This window comes from Macaca mulatta, chromosome 10 (assembly GCF_049350105.2).
Source record: "Macaca mulatta isolate MMU2019108-1 chromosome 10, T2T-MMU8v2.0, whole genome shotgun sequence".
Lineage (NCBI taxonomy): Eukaryota > Metazoa > Chordata > Mammalia > Primates > Cercopithecidae > Macaca > Macaca mulatta.
Window position 1 is genome coordinate 35,632,609 of NC_133415.1, and position 16,751 is coordinate 35,649,359.

Below are 16,751 nucleotides of genomic sequence, written 5' to 3' on the forward strand. Positions count from 1 at the left end.
TTTGAATTTACAATCGTAGTGAATGAGGTGTCATGTAAAATAAAGCTGCTATATATAAATGACATTTAAATTTTATTGTCATCAGAGCATATAAAAAACAATTGAAGCCATGGATATGGCAGGGATTGCTTTAAAAAGCTGTGTCTAATGAGGGGAGCTGGAAAGAAAAGAGACTTGGGGGCCAGGTGTGCTGACTCACTCCCGTAATCCCAACACTTTGGAGGCCGACGCAGGCGGATCACCTGAGGTCAGGAGGAGTTTGAGACGAGCCTTGCCAACATGGCAAAACCCCGTCTCTACTAAAAATACAAAAATTACCTCAGTGTTGCAGTGGGCACCTACAATCCCAGCTATTCGGGTGGCTCAAGCAGGAGAATTGCTTGAACCCAGGACACGGATGTTGCAGTGAGCTAAGATGGTGCCACTGCACTCCAGCATGGGTGACAGGGCAAGACTCTGTCTAAAAAACAAAATGGAAAAGAAAGAAGACTTGGGGAATAGGGAGGTTTAAGTGGCATTAAGTAAAGCCTACAAATGTGAGCAGTGAGAGTCAGGGTACCTGAGTGTTCATCAGAAATGGCTGATCGGGTGAGTCTCATCAAAATGGAGCTGGTGTCTGCTTCTCATTTCTCTAATGGCCGTACCTAGCACAGTACCTGATCAATAGGGACTCAACACATAATACCCCAATGAACACAGAAAAATTCTGCCAGTTCAAAACTATGTCCATACCCACCAACTTCCCTCATGGAGTTTTACTTCTTTCACTTACTGTAATGTTTTGAAGTCCATCCCTCCTGTGGCCTGTATCCATAGTTTCTTTTCTTTGTATAACTGAGCAGCACTCCACTGTATGCACAGACCACATGGGTCTATCTATTCTCTAGCTGACGGACACTTGGGTTGTTTCCAGTTGTTGCCTGGAGTGAGTGAGGTTGCTGAGAACATTTAGGTATATGTCTTTTTGAACACATGCTTTCATTTCTTCTAGATAAATTCCTAGCACTGGAATTGCTAGGTCAAATAGCTAGTTTATGCTTAACTTCTTTTTTTGCTTTCTTATTCGTAGAAAATATTATACTGATACATAATATTGAACATTTTTATGAGGCGCATGTACTGTTTGGTTCCATGGATCCAACATGTCATCATTAAGACAGTGAATTTGGAGTATGGCCTTGAGTATTTACCATTTCTATGTGTTGAGTATATTTGAAGTTCTCTCTTGAAGCTATTTTGAAATATACAATACATTATTGCTAACCATAGCCACCCTACTCTGCTATCCAACATTAGAACACACTCCTTGCATCTAACTGTAGGTGTGTATTCATTGACCAACCTCTCTGCATTCCCTTTTCATACCGGGAGGAGAGAGGAAGGAGGGAAAGGAGCTGTGGGTGGCTGAATTAGGGCCCAGGGATGGCTGTGTCCCAGTCCCGGGACCTGTCCATGTGCAGTGTTGTGTGGCCACAGGGACTTTACAGATGTGAGGATGTGAAGGAGCCTGAGGTGGAAGATGATCCTGGGTTATCTGGGTGGGTCCAAGGTGCGGTCTTTATAAGGGAAAGAAGGAGGCAAGAGGGTCAGAGTGAGAGCAGGTGTGGGGGTGGAGGGAAAGAAAGGGAGAGAAAGAGGGAAGGTGAGAGAAGACGGTGGGGAGAGAGAGAGAAGCATGGGAGAGAGACTTGAAGATGCTGAGCTCTGGCTTTGAAGTTGGAGGAAGGGGCCAGGAGCCCAGGGTGTCCTCTAGAAGCTGGAAAAATCCTGGAAATGGATTCTCCCCAGAGCCCTCAGAAGGAGCCTGGCCTAACTGGCACCCTGATTTTAGCACTCTAGGATTCATTTTGGACGTCTGACCCCACACCAGGGACAGAATCAATACGTGATGCTTTAAGCCTCTAAATTAGCAGTCATTTGTGACAGCAGCCACAGGAAAGTCAAACAGGAGCCATCGGAGAGACTCCCTAGGATGCCCTGAGTGTCCTTCCTTGGCCCCACCATCAGAAACACAGGCCTGACCACTGGTGGTGCCCCCACCCTTCTAACACCCTGCTCAGCAGGAACCATGCAGGAGGGGCTGGGTGTGGCTGGGCCATGCTCTCCCCCTACACCTTCCTCTCAGAGAGCAGCTGGAGCCCCAGACCCAGGGAGCCTCACAGAGAAATTCCCATCACAGGACCTGGTTTTCCACCTGAGGCTCAGGATCCAATGGAGAAGTGTTTCCCAAAAATGATGCTTCCTCCAAAGATGGTCAGTGACTTTCTATGCCAAACATCTGAGAAAATCTCCATGTCCTAGGGCTGCCAGGCAGTCACCTGTGCACATGTTGGAGCCCAAATCCCATCAGTAGTGAGGCCTTGGGTAAAACACATCCCCACTTTTAATTATGATGAGCTGCCTGGCCTCAGCATTGAAAACACCAACTTCCCTCGAGCAAAGACTTGTGTAATCTCTTGGAAATGATGGAGCACACCAGCCTGAACAACTGGTGAAAACCTGTCTCTAATAAAAATACAAAAATTAGCTGGGTGTTGTAGCATGTACCTGTAATCCCAGCTACTCAGGAGGCTGAGGCAGGAGAATTGGTTGAACCTGGGAGGCAGAGGTTATGGTGAGCTAAGATCGTGCCATTGCACTCCAGCCTGGGCGAAAGCGAGACTCCATCTAAAAAAAAAAGAAAGAAAGAAATGATGGAGCACCTATTACCCTTCTTGCACTTGTTCCTGGGGAGCTCACAGCCTATCTTTTACAAGTGTCCTGAGCCTCTTGCAGGCCTTTTATGTGTGTTTCCTTCCTGACTTCCTCCTATTTTTCTCACACCTCTGAACCTGTTGTCAGGTGGAAAAATTTAAGAGCTCATGAATTTGATGGTGTGGGAGTGTCCTAGACAGTCCAGCCCTTGGGGGTGGGGAGTTGGGCAGAGAAGAAGGATGGCATTCCAGGGGCCAGAGCCAGAAGCAGAGGGACTCCAGGCCTAGAGTAGGATTTCCAGGCTGAGGAAAGAGAGGCCATGGGTCAGGGGAAGTTCCAGACCAGGACAGGGACAGAGGGTGTATCCGGGGGCTCAGCCAGAAATAGCTCCCTCCAAAACACAGGCAGGGAGTTGGAGGGTGAGATGCAAGGAGGAAGGGGAGATGGGAGAGAATGGATGGACCGGTGTTTAGTGAACCGACTCCTCCTATCCTGGCCTATGTCCCCAGGGGACACGCCTGGGAGCCTGTGATCCTCTCCTCCAGGCTGCTTTCCCACTGGTGCCAGGATTCCCCCAACGCCACCCTGAGCACCCAGGAGAAGCATCAAATTGTATGAGAGATAAGAAATGAAGAGAGGGAGCAGGATTTCTGGTTGACAAGGGAGGTTTATTGAGGGTTTACTGGCTACACAAGGGCTGGATGGCTTGGGATACAAAGAGACCCCTCCACTGGGATCCTGCAGCTCCAGGCCCCTGTGGGTGGGGTGAGGGTTGGGAACCTATGAACATTCTGCAGGGGCCACTGTCTTCTCCACGGTGACATTTGTTTGTGGCTGGCCTATTTCACTAAGTATAATATCTTCAAGTTTCATCCATGTTGTAGAAGATTGTTGAAATCAATTTAAAAATAATTAACAATTAAAACCTATTAAGACCTATTCAAAGTAGTACATTCTGCAGGGGCCACTGTCTTCTCCACGGTGCTCCCTTCATGCGTGACCTGGCAGCTGAAGATGTTGCGGGACCTCCACTACTCAGGCGTCAGGCTCAGGTAGTTGCTGGCCACACACTTGTTTCTGTTTGAAGGGCATGGTCATCTCCACGCCCTGGGTGATGGGGGTACCATCTGCCTTCCAGGTCACGGTCAAGATTCCCAGATAGAAGTCACTCATGAGACACACCAGTGTGACCTTGTTGGCTTGGAGCTCTTCAGAGGATGGCAGGAACAGAGTGACCGAGGGGGTGGCCTTGGGCTGACCTGTGTGGACAGAGGAAGGGGTAAGAGATGACAGGGAGTGTGCGGTGTTGTGGAGCGCCTCTCTCTGTCTAGTCTCTGGGAGGGTTCATGGTGTGGCCATCTGGTCCACCCAGGGTCTCTCCCTCCCTCTTAATTCCCTCCTTTCCACTGGAGCCCTCTGGAGAGCAGACAACCCTGCACCTTCCTAGGGGCCTTCCCAAGTCACCTTTCCCAGGCATCCTGGCCCAGTCATTTCCTCTGCAGCCTCAGTTTCCCCGTGTGTACCCAGGGCAGGCTGTGCTCCCTCCTTCCTGGTTTCTGGAGTCTGAATTTGGAATCTAGGAGTCTCTCCCACAGCACACAAAAGTGGTCTGGCACGGTGTGGGGTGGCATGGCCTGGAGCCTCCCACCCCCTGGGGCAACAGGCTGTGCCCCAGCTTGGCCCACTCACCTCTCCTGGTAAAGCACAGGCTCCACTCAGACAAACCCTGGGGCTCTGCCGACGCCCCCGTCCTACCAGCCCGACTACAGGATCCTTCACATCGGCTGGGTTCTTGGGACTGCTTGCCCAGACTTCGGGTCACCACAGCCCCCATGCCCACCCCAGCAGCCTCTGATGTCCCTGGACTTCACCTGGTGGCCCTAGAGTTCTCTGCACCCCCATTTACTCCCCGCTAGTCACCTCCTGAGTCTAAGGTGCCCTTCCTCAAATGAAGGCGGGCGGTCGACCCGTGAACAGAGAGATACCAGGCCCCAGAGGTGACAGGACTCCAGGGACAGTCACATCTCTGCCCCAAGAGACCCTGTCCTTTCTTGTGACTGCCCTGGGATAGTTGGGCTCTCGGACCTCGCCCAGTCTCATCTGTTCCTCGGTGTCCCCAGGTCCTGACCCAGCACAAGCCACAGAGCTGCAGCCTAGAACCAGAGTCCTCTCTGTGCCTTCCATTGGTCTCCCCTTGGGGTGACCCCTGTGTCCCCAGGACCCCGTGTGGCCCTCCGAGGCTAGAGGACCATCCAGCCCTCAGCCTAGATCCTGGGGTCCCGGGGACTGTCTCTAAGGCTACTGCAGGGCCCCTCATCAGAACTGGCCTCTGTCCCTCACTCAGACATCTGCCCTGGGAGAGGGGAGGAGCCCTAACCCTGCCCAATCCCAGCACATGCACTGGGACCAGGCTGTGTCCTGCTGTTGGAACCTGAAGGCGGCTAATCCCACGGTGGGGGCCCTTCCTGCAGGATACCCTGAGACTAGCCCGCTTCCCTCAGACTCCATGGAGAAAGGAAGGGCTCCATGCTTAAGACTTGGAGGGCAGAGGGGAATAAGCCCCAGAGAAAGAAAGCAGACTTTTCCAGAGACAGGAGAGGGTGGGACAGGCTGGGGAAGGTTGTCAGATCCACCTACCTAAAACGGTGAGCTGGGTCCCGCTGCCAAACACATGCCTCGGTAAATTATGCTTGGATTGAAACCTCTGGGGCTAGCACCTGGGGCCAGTCCAGGAGTTGTGCTGGAGCAGGAACCTGCTGGGTGTGAGGGGCACAGGGCTGCAGTGTGGAGGTTGTGACCTAGGCACAGGGCAGGGGGTGCCCAGTATCCCAGTAGTGTCTCTGTGCCTGTCCCTTCTCTGCAGCAGGTGCCGCCCACAGCCCTGGAGTCACCCCAGCCTGTGTCCCACTCTCTGAAGCTATTGGTGCCGATGGCAACGCTGGCACAGAAGGTCCCAGCAACTCCCTGAGTGACAGATCCCCTGAAGCAGCTGTGTGGTGTGGCTGAGGAGTGCTGAGCTGGCTCAGACCTGCCCAACCTCACTTGGCCCCATTTTAAGTGCCTCTGAAATCCACCACAAGTGTCCCCAGTCAAGCCAGGCTGCCAGGCTGACTTCCTCCCTGGACCAGGACACTGGGTTACTCCCGACTCAAGATGAGATTCTTCTGCTTTTATATCTATCCAGGGAGATGCAGCTCAGTCTCACATTGTTCATGAAGTCTTTTCTGATCGTTCATTCCATCTGTCCATCCGTCCATCTATGCATCTGTCCATCTATTCATCTGTCTTTGCATCCATCTATCATCTGTCCATTTATCCATCCATTCACCTGTCCATCCATCCATAAATCCATCCCGTCTACCAGGCACTGTTTTGTATACTAGGGACATGGTGTGGTCCTCCATGCTCTCACCCCCATCTCTCCCAGGTCATGGCCAAAAAGGCACTCCTCATGGTCATGTCCATAGTCCTTCTGCTGTACCTGGTGCCTCTGCTGGATGTGACACGGGGTTGGCCCCTCCTTCCAGTGACTCTTTTCCCCTTGGGGTCTGACTCCCCTTTCCTCTTCCCCTGGCATCTGTTTCTCCATGGCCTATGCCCAGCTGCTGACTCCCCCAGACCCCCACCCACTCCTCTTTCTTGGCCATTTTCACACTCTGTGACCCCTACTCTTGCCCACATGGTGAGGCTGGAGTCTATCCCAGCTCCAAACCCTCTCAGCTCAACTGCCTACTGACCATGCCCAGTGAACTACCCAACAGGACTCTCAAATCACATCCAGAGGAGATGACCACCTTCCCCCAGCCCAGCTCATTTTCCACCTTCAACTCATCACAATGACCATGGGCGGTCTCAGCCCCTCAGCCAGAAACCTGGAGTCCCTGGACTCAGTCACCTCGCCTCCCACACTGAAATGGCTTCTGCGTACTTAGCTACTGCATTTAGACATTATTATTTTTTTTTTTTTTGCTTTGAGACAGAATTTCGCTCTGTCGCCCAGGCTGGCATGATCTCACTACAACTCTGACTCCCAGGTTCTAGGCAATTCTGTCTCAGCCTCCAGAGTAGCTGGGATTACAGGCATGTGCCACCACAGCCGGCTAATTTTGTATTTTCAGTAGAGATGGGGTTTCACCATGTTGGCCAGGCTGGTCTCGAACTCCTGACCTCTGGTGATCTGCCCACCTTGGCCTCCCAAAGTGCTGGGATTACAGGCATAAGCCACCGTACACGGTGACATTCCCTTTAAAGCTAAAAGAAGGCTCAATATAATTAAGAAACAATAAAACCACCTTCTGAGACTCCAAAACCATAAGAAGAGTGAACTTTGCTTTTCTGGATTTTAATCTCAAACTCTCTTTGGTACAAGGATGTGGTGTTGAGCTGGGGCTTACTGGGTGCAAGCTCCCTGCCAGGGGTTCAGACCGGAGTGTTTCTACCTTAGAAGCTGGTCTAGTACTTGGTGATTGGTTTTGTGATGTGAACATAAGATTTTTCTTTGTTTATTTGCTTATTTAATTGTTGAGACAGGATCTCACTCTGACACCCAAACTGGAGTGAAGTGGTGCCATCACAGCTCACTGCAGCCTTGATCTCCTGGGCTCAAGTGATCCTCACACCTCAGCCTCCTGAGTAGCTGGGACCACAGGCATGTGTTACCACGCCCAGCTATTTTTCTTGTAATACTGTTTTGTAGAAATGGGGTCTCACCATGTTGCCCAGGCTGGTCTCGAGCTCCTGGGCCTCCCAAAGTGCTGGGATTATAGGCATGAGCCACCATGCCCAGCGAGATTTTCTTTTTTCTTTTTGGAGACAGAGTCTTGCTCTGTCGGCATGTTGGAGCACAGTGATGTGACCTCGGCTCACTGCAACCTCCGCCTCCCAGGTTCAACGGACAGTCCTGCCTCAGCCTCCAACTAGCTGGGACTACAGGCGCACACCACCAAGCTCAGCTAATTTTTCTATTTTTAGTAGAGATAGGGTTTCACCATGTTGGCCATTATGGTTTCAAACTCCTGAGCTCATGATTCACCCACCTCAGCCTCCCAAAGTGCTAGGATTACAGGTGTAAGTCACCCTGCCTGGCCTTTATTTTTTATTTTCAAGAAAAACTTTGTTTTTTGAGATGGAGTCTCGCTCAGTCACCCAGGCTGGAGTGCAGTGGCGGCATCTTGGCTCACTGCAACCTCAGCCTCCCAGGTTCAAGTGATTCTCCTACTTCAGCCTCCAAGTTGCTGGGACTACAGGCACGTGCCACCACGCCTGGCTAATTTTTCTTTTTGTTTTTGATTTTGGTTTTTTGAGCCTCCCAAGCAGTTGGGATTACAGGCATGCATCACCACGCCTGGCTAATTTTTCTTTTTGTTTTTGATTTGGGTTTTTTGAGGCTCCCAAGTAGTTGGGATTACAGGCATGCACCACCACGCCCAGCTAATTTTTTGTATTTTTAGTAGAGATAGGGTTTCTCCACGTTGGCCAGGCTGGTTTTGAAATTCCAACCTCAGGTGATCCGCCCTCCTCGGCCTCCCAAAGTGATGGGATTACAGGTGTGAGCCACCACACCTGGATCCATTTTTATAATTGCACTCAAACATACATAGCATCAATATTTCCACTTTAGTTTTAAACGTACAGCTCGGTGGCACTAACTACATTCACACTATTGGGCAACCTTCACCACCATCCATCTCCAGAACTCTTTCATCTTCCCAAACAGAAACTCTAAACCCATTAACTACAGTCCCCCATTCTTCCTTCCCCCTCGCCCTGATAACCTCAAATCTACTTTCTGTCTATGTGAATTTGCCAATTCTAGGTACCTCATAAAAGTGGATTCAAATGACATTTGTTTGTGGCTGGCCTATTTCACTAAGTATAATATCTTCAAGTTTCATCCATGTTGTAGAAGATTTTTGAAATCAATTTAAAAATAATTAACAACTAAAACCTATGAAGACCTATTCAGAGTAGTACAGCCAGGCGCAGAGGCTCACGTCTGTAATCCCAGCACTGTGGGAGGCCGAGGCGGTGGTGGGAATCACCAGGCCAGGGGATTGAGACCATCCTGGCTAACACAGTGAAACTCCACCTCTACTAAAAATACAAAAAGATAGCTGGGCATGGTGGCACACACCTGCAGTCCCAGCTACTTGGGAGGCTGAAGCAGGAGAATCGCTTGAACCCAGGAGGTGGAGCTTTCAGTGAGCCAAGATTATGCCACTGCAGTCCAGCCTGGGCAACAGAGCAGGACTCTGTCTTAAAAAAACTTTTTTAAAAAAAGGCTCAAATGTGTCCTTTGAAAAGTGTGTTGGGTCTGTCAGTATACAGTATATAAAATGTATGAAAGGTAGCCTGTTCCAGAGTTATGTTTGTAAAGCTGAGGACCCTCTGCATATACACAGCACACCCTTTCCCTGCACCACAGTATCTTCAAAAATTCTTCCCTCCAATCCTTTTTTTTTTTTTTTTTTGGAGACAGGGTCTCACTCTGTCACCCAGGCTGGAGTGCAGTGGCATGATCACAGCTCACTGCAGCCTTGACCTCCTCAAGTGATCCTCCCATCTCAGCCTTCTGAGTAGCTGGGATTATAGGCATGAGCCACTACACCCAGTTAATTTTTTTTTATTTTTTATTTTTAGAGATGGGGTCCCACAATGTTGCCCAGCTCATCTGGAACTCCTGCATACAAGCAATCCACCCACCTTGGCCTCCCAAAATGCTGAGATTATAGGTGTGAACCACCACACCTGGCCTCCAATCTCTTCAAATTTCAGAACCTTACCTTTCTATCACTATAACACTATTTCCCTCACAGGATGCATGGTTATCATCAAGAAAGGCAGGCAGTAAGGGTGAAGATTTTTAGCATTTCTCTCAGTCCCATTTGGTGCTTACATCTTATTTTGGGTTGCACTTGACACCTTGACATATGGAATACTTGTCAGTTAGGCTTACAACAGCCTTAGAGTGATCATGTGGGTAATCTTGATGAGAGATATGATCATTAAATTCTAACCAAAATGTAGCATCCAAACATAAGACAAATACTTACAAGTGATAAATCCTGTATGATAGAGAGGATAACGGTGCCCAACTCTGATAATCTGTCCCAAATCAAGGCAGTAACATTTCTGCAAAGAAAAAAAAACAAAAGCATGTCTGCTAGTTCCTGGCCTGTGTTAGAGAAGGCTCTTTCTAGGGGCACCAGAGGGAATGGAGTGTAATTCAAACTGGAAGCCTTTTAAAGTGAGCTAGCTCACCTATTGAGGTTACACCTTTTAACTCGACTCAACTGCAGTAGTCAGGACTCTTGTTCCAAGTGACAGAAACGCCACTCAAACTAGCTTAAGCCTAAAGACAGATTTATGGACTGTCTCATGGAATTCATAAACAAGACAGTTCTGACTATCTCTCAGAACTCATTGGCCTTAAGAACTCTGTGGAGCCAGAGACTCAAACACCACTCTCTTCTCTTGTCATGTCTCCGTTTCTTTGAGATTTGTCCGTCTTTCTCAGCAACTCCCCCAACCCTCTAGTTCACATAATCTGAAGCATGGTTACAGGGAGCTCCTAAATTTTATATTTTGCAATCAGAAAGCCTACTTCAACCCTCTTTCAGTCTCCGTTTGAAAAATCTGTGTAAGGACACTTATTGAACTGGCCTGGGCAGGTGCGTTCCCTTGAATCAATCAGCACTGGGCATAGGACAAGTTCACATAATAATCGGGCAACCTAGAAAAAGGAAGTAAGGAGCAGAGGCAGCCCTTAGAAGGCAAGTAGTGCCAGAATGACATTCCCATGGGTGTTCTCTGCATCAACAACCCTACCATCCTGATGTTTTCTTTTGCATTCATTAATATTTGTGTGAGTCTGGAGAAATATACCATGTTCATGGATTGGAATACTCAATATCATAAAGATCAGTTCTCAAAGTAATTTGTAGATTACATGTAATTCTTATCAAAATCTAAACAGATTTCTTTCTTTTCTTATTAATTTATTTATTTAGAGACAGAGTCTCGCTCTGTCACCCAGGCTGGAGTGCAGTGGTGCAATCTCGGCTCACTGCAAGCTCTGCCTCCCGCATTCACGCCACTCTCCTGCCTCAGCCTCCCAAGTAGCTGGGACTACAGGTGCCCGCCACGACGCCCGGCTTTTTTTTTTTTTCTTTTGTATTTTTGGTAGAGACGGGGCTTCACGGTTTTAGCCAGAATGGTCTCGAGTTCCTGACTTTGTGATTGGCCTGCCTCAGCCTCCCAAAGTGCTGGGATTACAGATGTGAGCCACTGCATCCAGCGCTTTTTTTTTTTTTAAACAGTCATCATTAGGATGAATCTCAACATATTTCTTAATAAATAGTGACAAGCTGATTCTAATTTTGTTTTTAGAAAGCGTCTTGCTCTGTTGTCTAAGCTGGAGTATAGTGGTGCAATTACAGCTCACTGAAGCCTCAAACTCCTGGGCTCAAGCAATCCTCCCACCTCAGTCTCTCCAAGTGCTAGGATTACGGATGTCTGCCACCACGCCCGGCTAATTCTAAATTTATATGAAAATGCAGGCTGGTTGTGGTGGCTTATGCCTGTAATCCCAAAATTTTGGGAAGCAGAGGCGGGTGAATCACCTGAGGTCAAGAGTTCGAGATCAGCCTGGCCAACATGGCAAACCCCGTCTCTACTATAAAAACACAAAAAAGTTAGCCAAGTGTAGTGACACATGCCTGTAATCCCAGCTACTTGGGAGGCTGAGACAGGAGAAACACGTGAACCTGGCAGGCAGAGGTTACAGTGAGCTGAGATTGCACCATTGTACTGCAGCCTGGGCAAAAAGAGCAAAACTCTGTCTCAAAGAAAAAAAAAAAATGCAAAGGGCCAAGAGTAGTCAAAATACTGGCTTGTTCTGAAATCTCTGGTCTATGAGATAATCTACTTCTTTTTTTTTTTTTTTTTTTTGAGAGTCTCCTCGCTCTGTTGCCCAGGCTGGAGTTCCTTGGTGTGGTCTTGGCTCACTGCAAGCTCTGCCTTCTGGTCTCATGCCATTCTCCTGCCTCAACCTCTCAAGTAGCTGAGACAACAGGCACCCACCACCACCCTCGCTAATTTTTTGTGTTTTTAGTAGAGACAGGGTTTCACCGCGTTAGCCAGGATGGTCTCGATACCTGACCTCGTGATCTGCCCGCCTCTGCCTCCCAAAGTGCTGGGATTACAGGCATGAGCCACCGTGCCCAGCCAGACGAGATGATCTACTTCTTACTGACTTCAAGATGTGATAAAAGGCTTGGCACAGTGGCTTATGCCTGTAATGCCAACACTGCGAGGCTGAGGTGGGAGGATTACTTGAGGTCAGGAATTGGAGACCAGTCCAGGCAACATGGCAGGAGCTTGTTTCTGCAGAAAAAGTCAAAAAAAACACAAATAGCTGAGCATGATGATACACACCTGTAGCCCCAGCTATCCAGGAGGCTGAGTCAGGATGATTATTTGAGCCCAGGAGTTCAAGGCTATAGTGGCTGGGGTGGGCGGATCACGAGGTCAGGAGGGCAAGACCATCCTGGCTAACATGGTGAAACCCTGTCTCTACTGAAAATACAAAAAAATTAGCTGGGCATGGTGGAAGGTGCCTGTAGTCCCAGCTACTCGGGAGGCTGAGGCAGGAGAATGGCATGAACCTGTGAGGAGGAGCTTGCACTGCACTGCAGCCTGGGCGACAAAGTGAGACTCCGTCTCCAAATAAACAAAACAAAAGAAAACAAAGGAAAGAAAGAACAAAACCCTAGCAGAATGCTGCCCGTAGTGCGTCTTCACTCAGGAATGCCCATTTGGCCACACAGTAGCTCTCAGGAAAAAAACATTAATTAGTTCACCAATAGAGCAAGGAAACTCACTCATTAGCTTTAGGTCTGTTTTAGGGCAGATGCGGTAATTGTCTAAAATATCACAGAGTTATTCCAAGAAGCATTCGTTGAGAATGTATTCTCTTTATGTTCTACCCTACTCCTTCTACCTTGGTCTCCAGCATTCTGATTTTCCAATATCCTTATGCACTGTGCTCTTTTTAATTTTTGAGACAGAGTCTCACTCTTGCAGGCTGGAGTGCAGTGGTGCCATCGCAGCTCGCACCTCACTGCAACCTCCGCCTCTTGGATTCAAGTGATTCTCAAATTTCAGCTTCCTGAGTAGCTGGGATTACAAGCACGTGCCAACGCGCCCATCTAATTTTTGTATTTTTAGTAGACACAGGGTATCACCATGGTGGCTAGGCTGGTGTCAAACCCCTGGCCTCAAGTCACTCGTCCACCACTGCGTCCCAAAGTCTTGGGATTACAGGCAAGCCACCGCATGCAGCCTGTTGTGCTCGCTTTAAATATAGAAATACTGGTATGTTTGTTGGTGTAATACTATTGTTTTGGCCTGAATCTCAAATCTGAATTATTTTGTATTGAGACTATTCATGGAGTTTTTTGATTCACTAAAATTCCAAATTGAACAAGGATACACTTAATTAATTTAAAAATAATTTTTCCAGTCTGAGTGCAGTGGCTCACACCTGTAATCCCAGCACTTTGGGAGACCAAGGCGGGTGAATCATTTGAGGTTTGAAGTTCAAGACCAGCCTGGCCAACATGGCAAAACCCCGTCTCTACAAAAAATACAAAAATTACTTGTGGTGGCACAAGCCTGTAATCCCAGTTACTCGGGAGGAGGAAGTGGGAGAATCACTTGAACTCAGGAGGCGAAGGTTGCAGTGAGCCAAGATCTCACCACTGCACTCCAGCCTGGGTGACAGAGCAAGGGACTCTGTCTCAAAAAATAATAATAATTTTTCCATATTTCACACTTCTATACTATCTTCGAGAGTCAGAAAATAACACCAACAAAACAGAGCATCTGATGCAATAATAATTTTTTTTTTTTTTTGAGGTGGAGTGGAGTTTCCCTCTGTGACCCAGGCAGGAGTGCAGTGGCACAGCCTCAACTACTGCAACCTCTGTCTCCCTGGTTCGAGCTATTATCGTGCCTCAGCTTCCAAGTGGCTGGGATGACAGGCACCTGCCACCGTGCCTGGCTAATTTTTGCATTTTTACTAGAGACGGGTTTTTGCCATGTTGCCCAGGCTGGTTTCAAACTCCTGACAGGTGATCCACCCACCTTGGCCTCGAAGAGTGCTGTGATTACATACGTGAGCCACTGCGTCCAGCTAGTGATACAATAATATCATTCTTAGCTCTGGTTCAAAGACTTTTTGAAGAAGCAGATAATGAACATGACAGAATTGAAACTGACTTGGGGAATCGATTAAAATCTCCATCTAGGTCAGGCGCAATGGCCCACACCTGTAATCCCAGCACTATGGGAGGCCAAGACAGGCAGATCACTTGAGGTCAGGAGTTCGAGACCAGCCCAGCAAACATACTGAAACCCCATCTCTACTAAAAATACAAACATTTGCTGGGCGTGTTGGTGTGCACCTGTAATCCCAGCTACTCAGGAGGCTGAGCCACGAGGATCACTTCAACCCAGGAGGCGGAGGTTGCAGTGAGCCACGATCATGCCACTGTACTCCAGCCTGGGCAACAGAGTGAGACCCTGTCTCAAAAAAAAAAAAAAAATTCCCCATTCATACACGATGAAACCGAAAGATCAAAAGAAAGCAGTGATTTTTTTCGAGCAAAACACACTGCTTGGTGTCAATAAAAAGATTACAGTCCTAACCTTTTCCCCAAGAATTCTGTCAGATAATCTCAAAGTCATCAAAATGAAATGGGATTATTTAAACATGAAGGACTTTTAAGAAAAATATTTGGCCAGGCACGGTGACTAATGCTTGTAATCCCAGCACTTTGGAAGGCCGAGGCTGGTGGATCACCTGAGGTCAGGAGTTCAAGACCAGCCTGGCCAACATCATGAAACCCCGTCTCCACTAACCTTAAAAAAATTGGCCAGGCACGGGGGCGGGTGCCTCCAATTCCAGCTACTCAGGAGGCTGAGGCAAGACAATCACTTGAACCCAGGAGGTGGACGGTGTGCGCCTGTAATCCCAGTTACTGGAGAGGCTGAGGCACGAGAATTGCTTGAGTTCAGGAGATGGCGGTTGCAGTGAACTGAGATCTCACCACTGCACTCCAGCCTGGGTGACAGAATGAGAAGGCCTGAAAAAAAAGAAAAAAAAAATCAGTGCTATTTTATCTTAAGTGTTTTATGATTAAATGTCTACAATTGTCTTTTGCACTAAGTTTATTATTTTTATTGTATTAAACTTTAGATTCATGGGGCACATGTGCAGGTGTGTTCCATGAGTACACTGCAAAATGCTAAGGTTTGGGCTTCTAGTGAACCCATCACCCAAACACTGACCATAGTACCCAATGAGCAGTTTTTCAACCCTTTCCCCTCCTTCCCTCCCCACCTGTGGAGTTCCCAGGGTCTGTTATTTCCATCTTTATGTCCATTTGAACCAACTGTTTAGCTATTTATTTATTAATTTATTTTTGAGACACAGTCTCGCTCCTTCACCCTGCCTGGAGTGCAGTGGCGCCATCTCAGCTCACTGCAACGTTCACCTCCTGGGTTCAAGTGATTCTCCTGTCTCAGCCTTCTGAGTAGCTGGGATTATAGGCACGTGCCACCACACTGGGCAAACTTTTGCAATTTTAGTAGAAATGGGGTTCCACCATGTTGGCCAGGCTGGTATCGAACTCCTGACCTCAGGTGAACCACCTGCTTTGCCCTCCCAGTGTGCTGGGATTATAGGTATGAGCCACTGTACCTTGCCTATTTTTAAATAATACTTAATTTTCTTTGATTTTTCTAAAAATTTAGAGTACAATTATATAATGATGTTAACCTTTTTGGGAGGTGGGACGGGGTCTCACTCAGTCACCCAGGATGGAGTGCAATGGCTCAGTCATGCTTCCCTGCAGCCTCAAATTCCTGTGCTCAAGTGATCCTCCCACCTCAGCCTCCCAAACAGCTGGGACCACAGGCACGCACCACCATGCCCAGCTCATTTTTCTATTTTTGTGGAGACAGGGTCTTGCTATGTTGCCCAGGGGGGTGTCAAATTCCTGAGCTCAAGCAATCTGCCCCCCATGGCTTCCCCAAGTGCTGGGATTAGAGACCTAAACCACCGTCCCTGGCCTAATAATGTAGAATCTTACTGAACGCTTCATAGTATGATTTTTAAAGTTTGTATTTGAAATATATTTAAATATATAGTTTGATCTTTTGAAAAACATTTGAATTCCTAACAGATTATAAAATACTAGTTGTGCCCAGGAGGCAGAGGTTGCAATGAACAGAGATCAAACCGCTGCACTCCAGCCTGGGTGACAGAGCAAGACGCCAGCTCAAAAAAAAAAAGTTGTCTTAGGGTTCAAACCAGAGAAGCAGAACCGATACACAGATTCAGATATACACAAACATATAGCGACACACATCTGCATAGATATAGAAACGGATGGCTTCTAGCCGGGCACAGTGGCTCACGCCTGTAATCCCAGCACTTTGGAAGGCCGAGGCAGGCAGATCACCTGAGGTCAGGAGTTTGAGACCAGCCTGGCCAACACGATGAAAATCTGTCTCTCATAAAAACACAAAAATTAGCCAGGTGTGGTGGTGCATGCCTGCAGTTCCAGCAAATCGGGAGGCTGAGGCAGAAGAATTGCTTGAACCCGGGAGGTGGAGATTGCAGTGAACCGAGATCGCGCCACTGCACTCCAGCCTGGGTGACAAAGCTAGACTCCGTCTCTAACAAACAAACAAACAAAAAAATTATATACAGACATACATCTAGATAGATAGATAGATTGGTAAAACCTTGGCTTCTGCATTTGTGGGGTTGGCTAAGCAAGCCCAGAGTCCACAGGACTGGCCGTCAGGAAACGACAATCACCGGTGGGCTGGAGCCGCACAGGCAGGGCCAAAGCTTGTTTTTCACAGGCACTCAGGAAGAAAGATCCAGAGAGAAGGGAGCACAATGGTGGACTCAACTGCTATTTGAAGTCTGTGCTCCAGGAAGTCCTAAGCCCTCTCTTTTTTAAAAAAAGAAACATAAACTTTTT

At 48.1% G+C, this 16,751-nt stretch overlaps 2 protein-coding genes, 1 long non-coding RNA gene and 1 pseudogene across 11 annotated transcripts in view; 3 read left to right on the forward strand and 1 right to left on the reverse strand.

Moving 5' to 3' along the window:
* LOC114670397 (phosphatidylinositol 3,4,5-trisphosphate 3-phosphatase TPTE2-like) overlaps window positions 1-16,751 on the forward strand; it is a 314,879-nt pseudogene that overhangs the window by 196,552 nt on the left and 101,576 nt on the right.
* LOC114670308 (putative inactive beta-glucuronidase protein GUSBP11) overlaps window positions 1-16,751 on the reverse strand; it is a 129,868-nt gene that overhangs the window by 106,349 nt on the left and 6,768 nt on the right. For 5 of the 9 annotated variants that reach the window (XM_077951018.1, XM_077951022.1, XM_077951016.1 and 2 more), the window contains exons 4-6: window positions 14,617-14,840; window positions 9,747-9,825; window positions 3,342-3,953 (exon numbers count right to left, since the gene is read on the reverse strand). Coding sequence is in view for 4 of the 9 variants with exons in the window: in XM_077951022.1 (XP_077807148.1) it covers window positions 14,801-14,840 (40 nt within the window). In the remaining 5 variants the exon portion in view is untranslated. Of the gene's footprint in view, window positions 1-772; window positions 921-2,547; window positions 2,668-3,341; window positions 3,954-5,331; window positions 5,451-8,046; window positions 9,826-12,129; window positions 12,271-14,616; window positions 14,841-16,751 lie in introns of those variants that run through there. The other 4 variants (XM_077951015.1, XM_077951017.1, XM_077951023.1 and 1 more) reach the window with 4 other exon arrangements.
* The window catches only part of LOC114670406 (ral-GDS-related protein-like), a 117,135-nt gene that overhangs the window by 76,646 nt on the left and 23,738 nt on the right, over window positions 1-16,751 (forward strand). The window lies entirely within an intron of this gene.
* Window positions 9,309-16,751, forward strand: part of LOC144332006 (uncharacterized) — a 69,915-nt gene continuing 62,472 nt past the window's right edge. The window contains exon 1 of the long non-coding RNA XR_013399677.1: window positions 9,309-10,866. This is a non-coding gene — a long non-coding RNA (uncharacterized LOC144332006). The remainder of the gene's footprint in view (window positions 10,867-16,751) is intronic.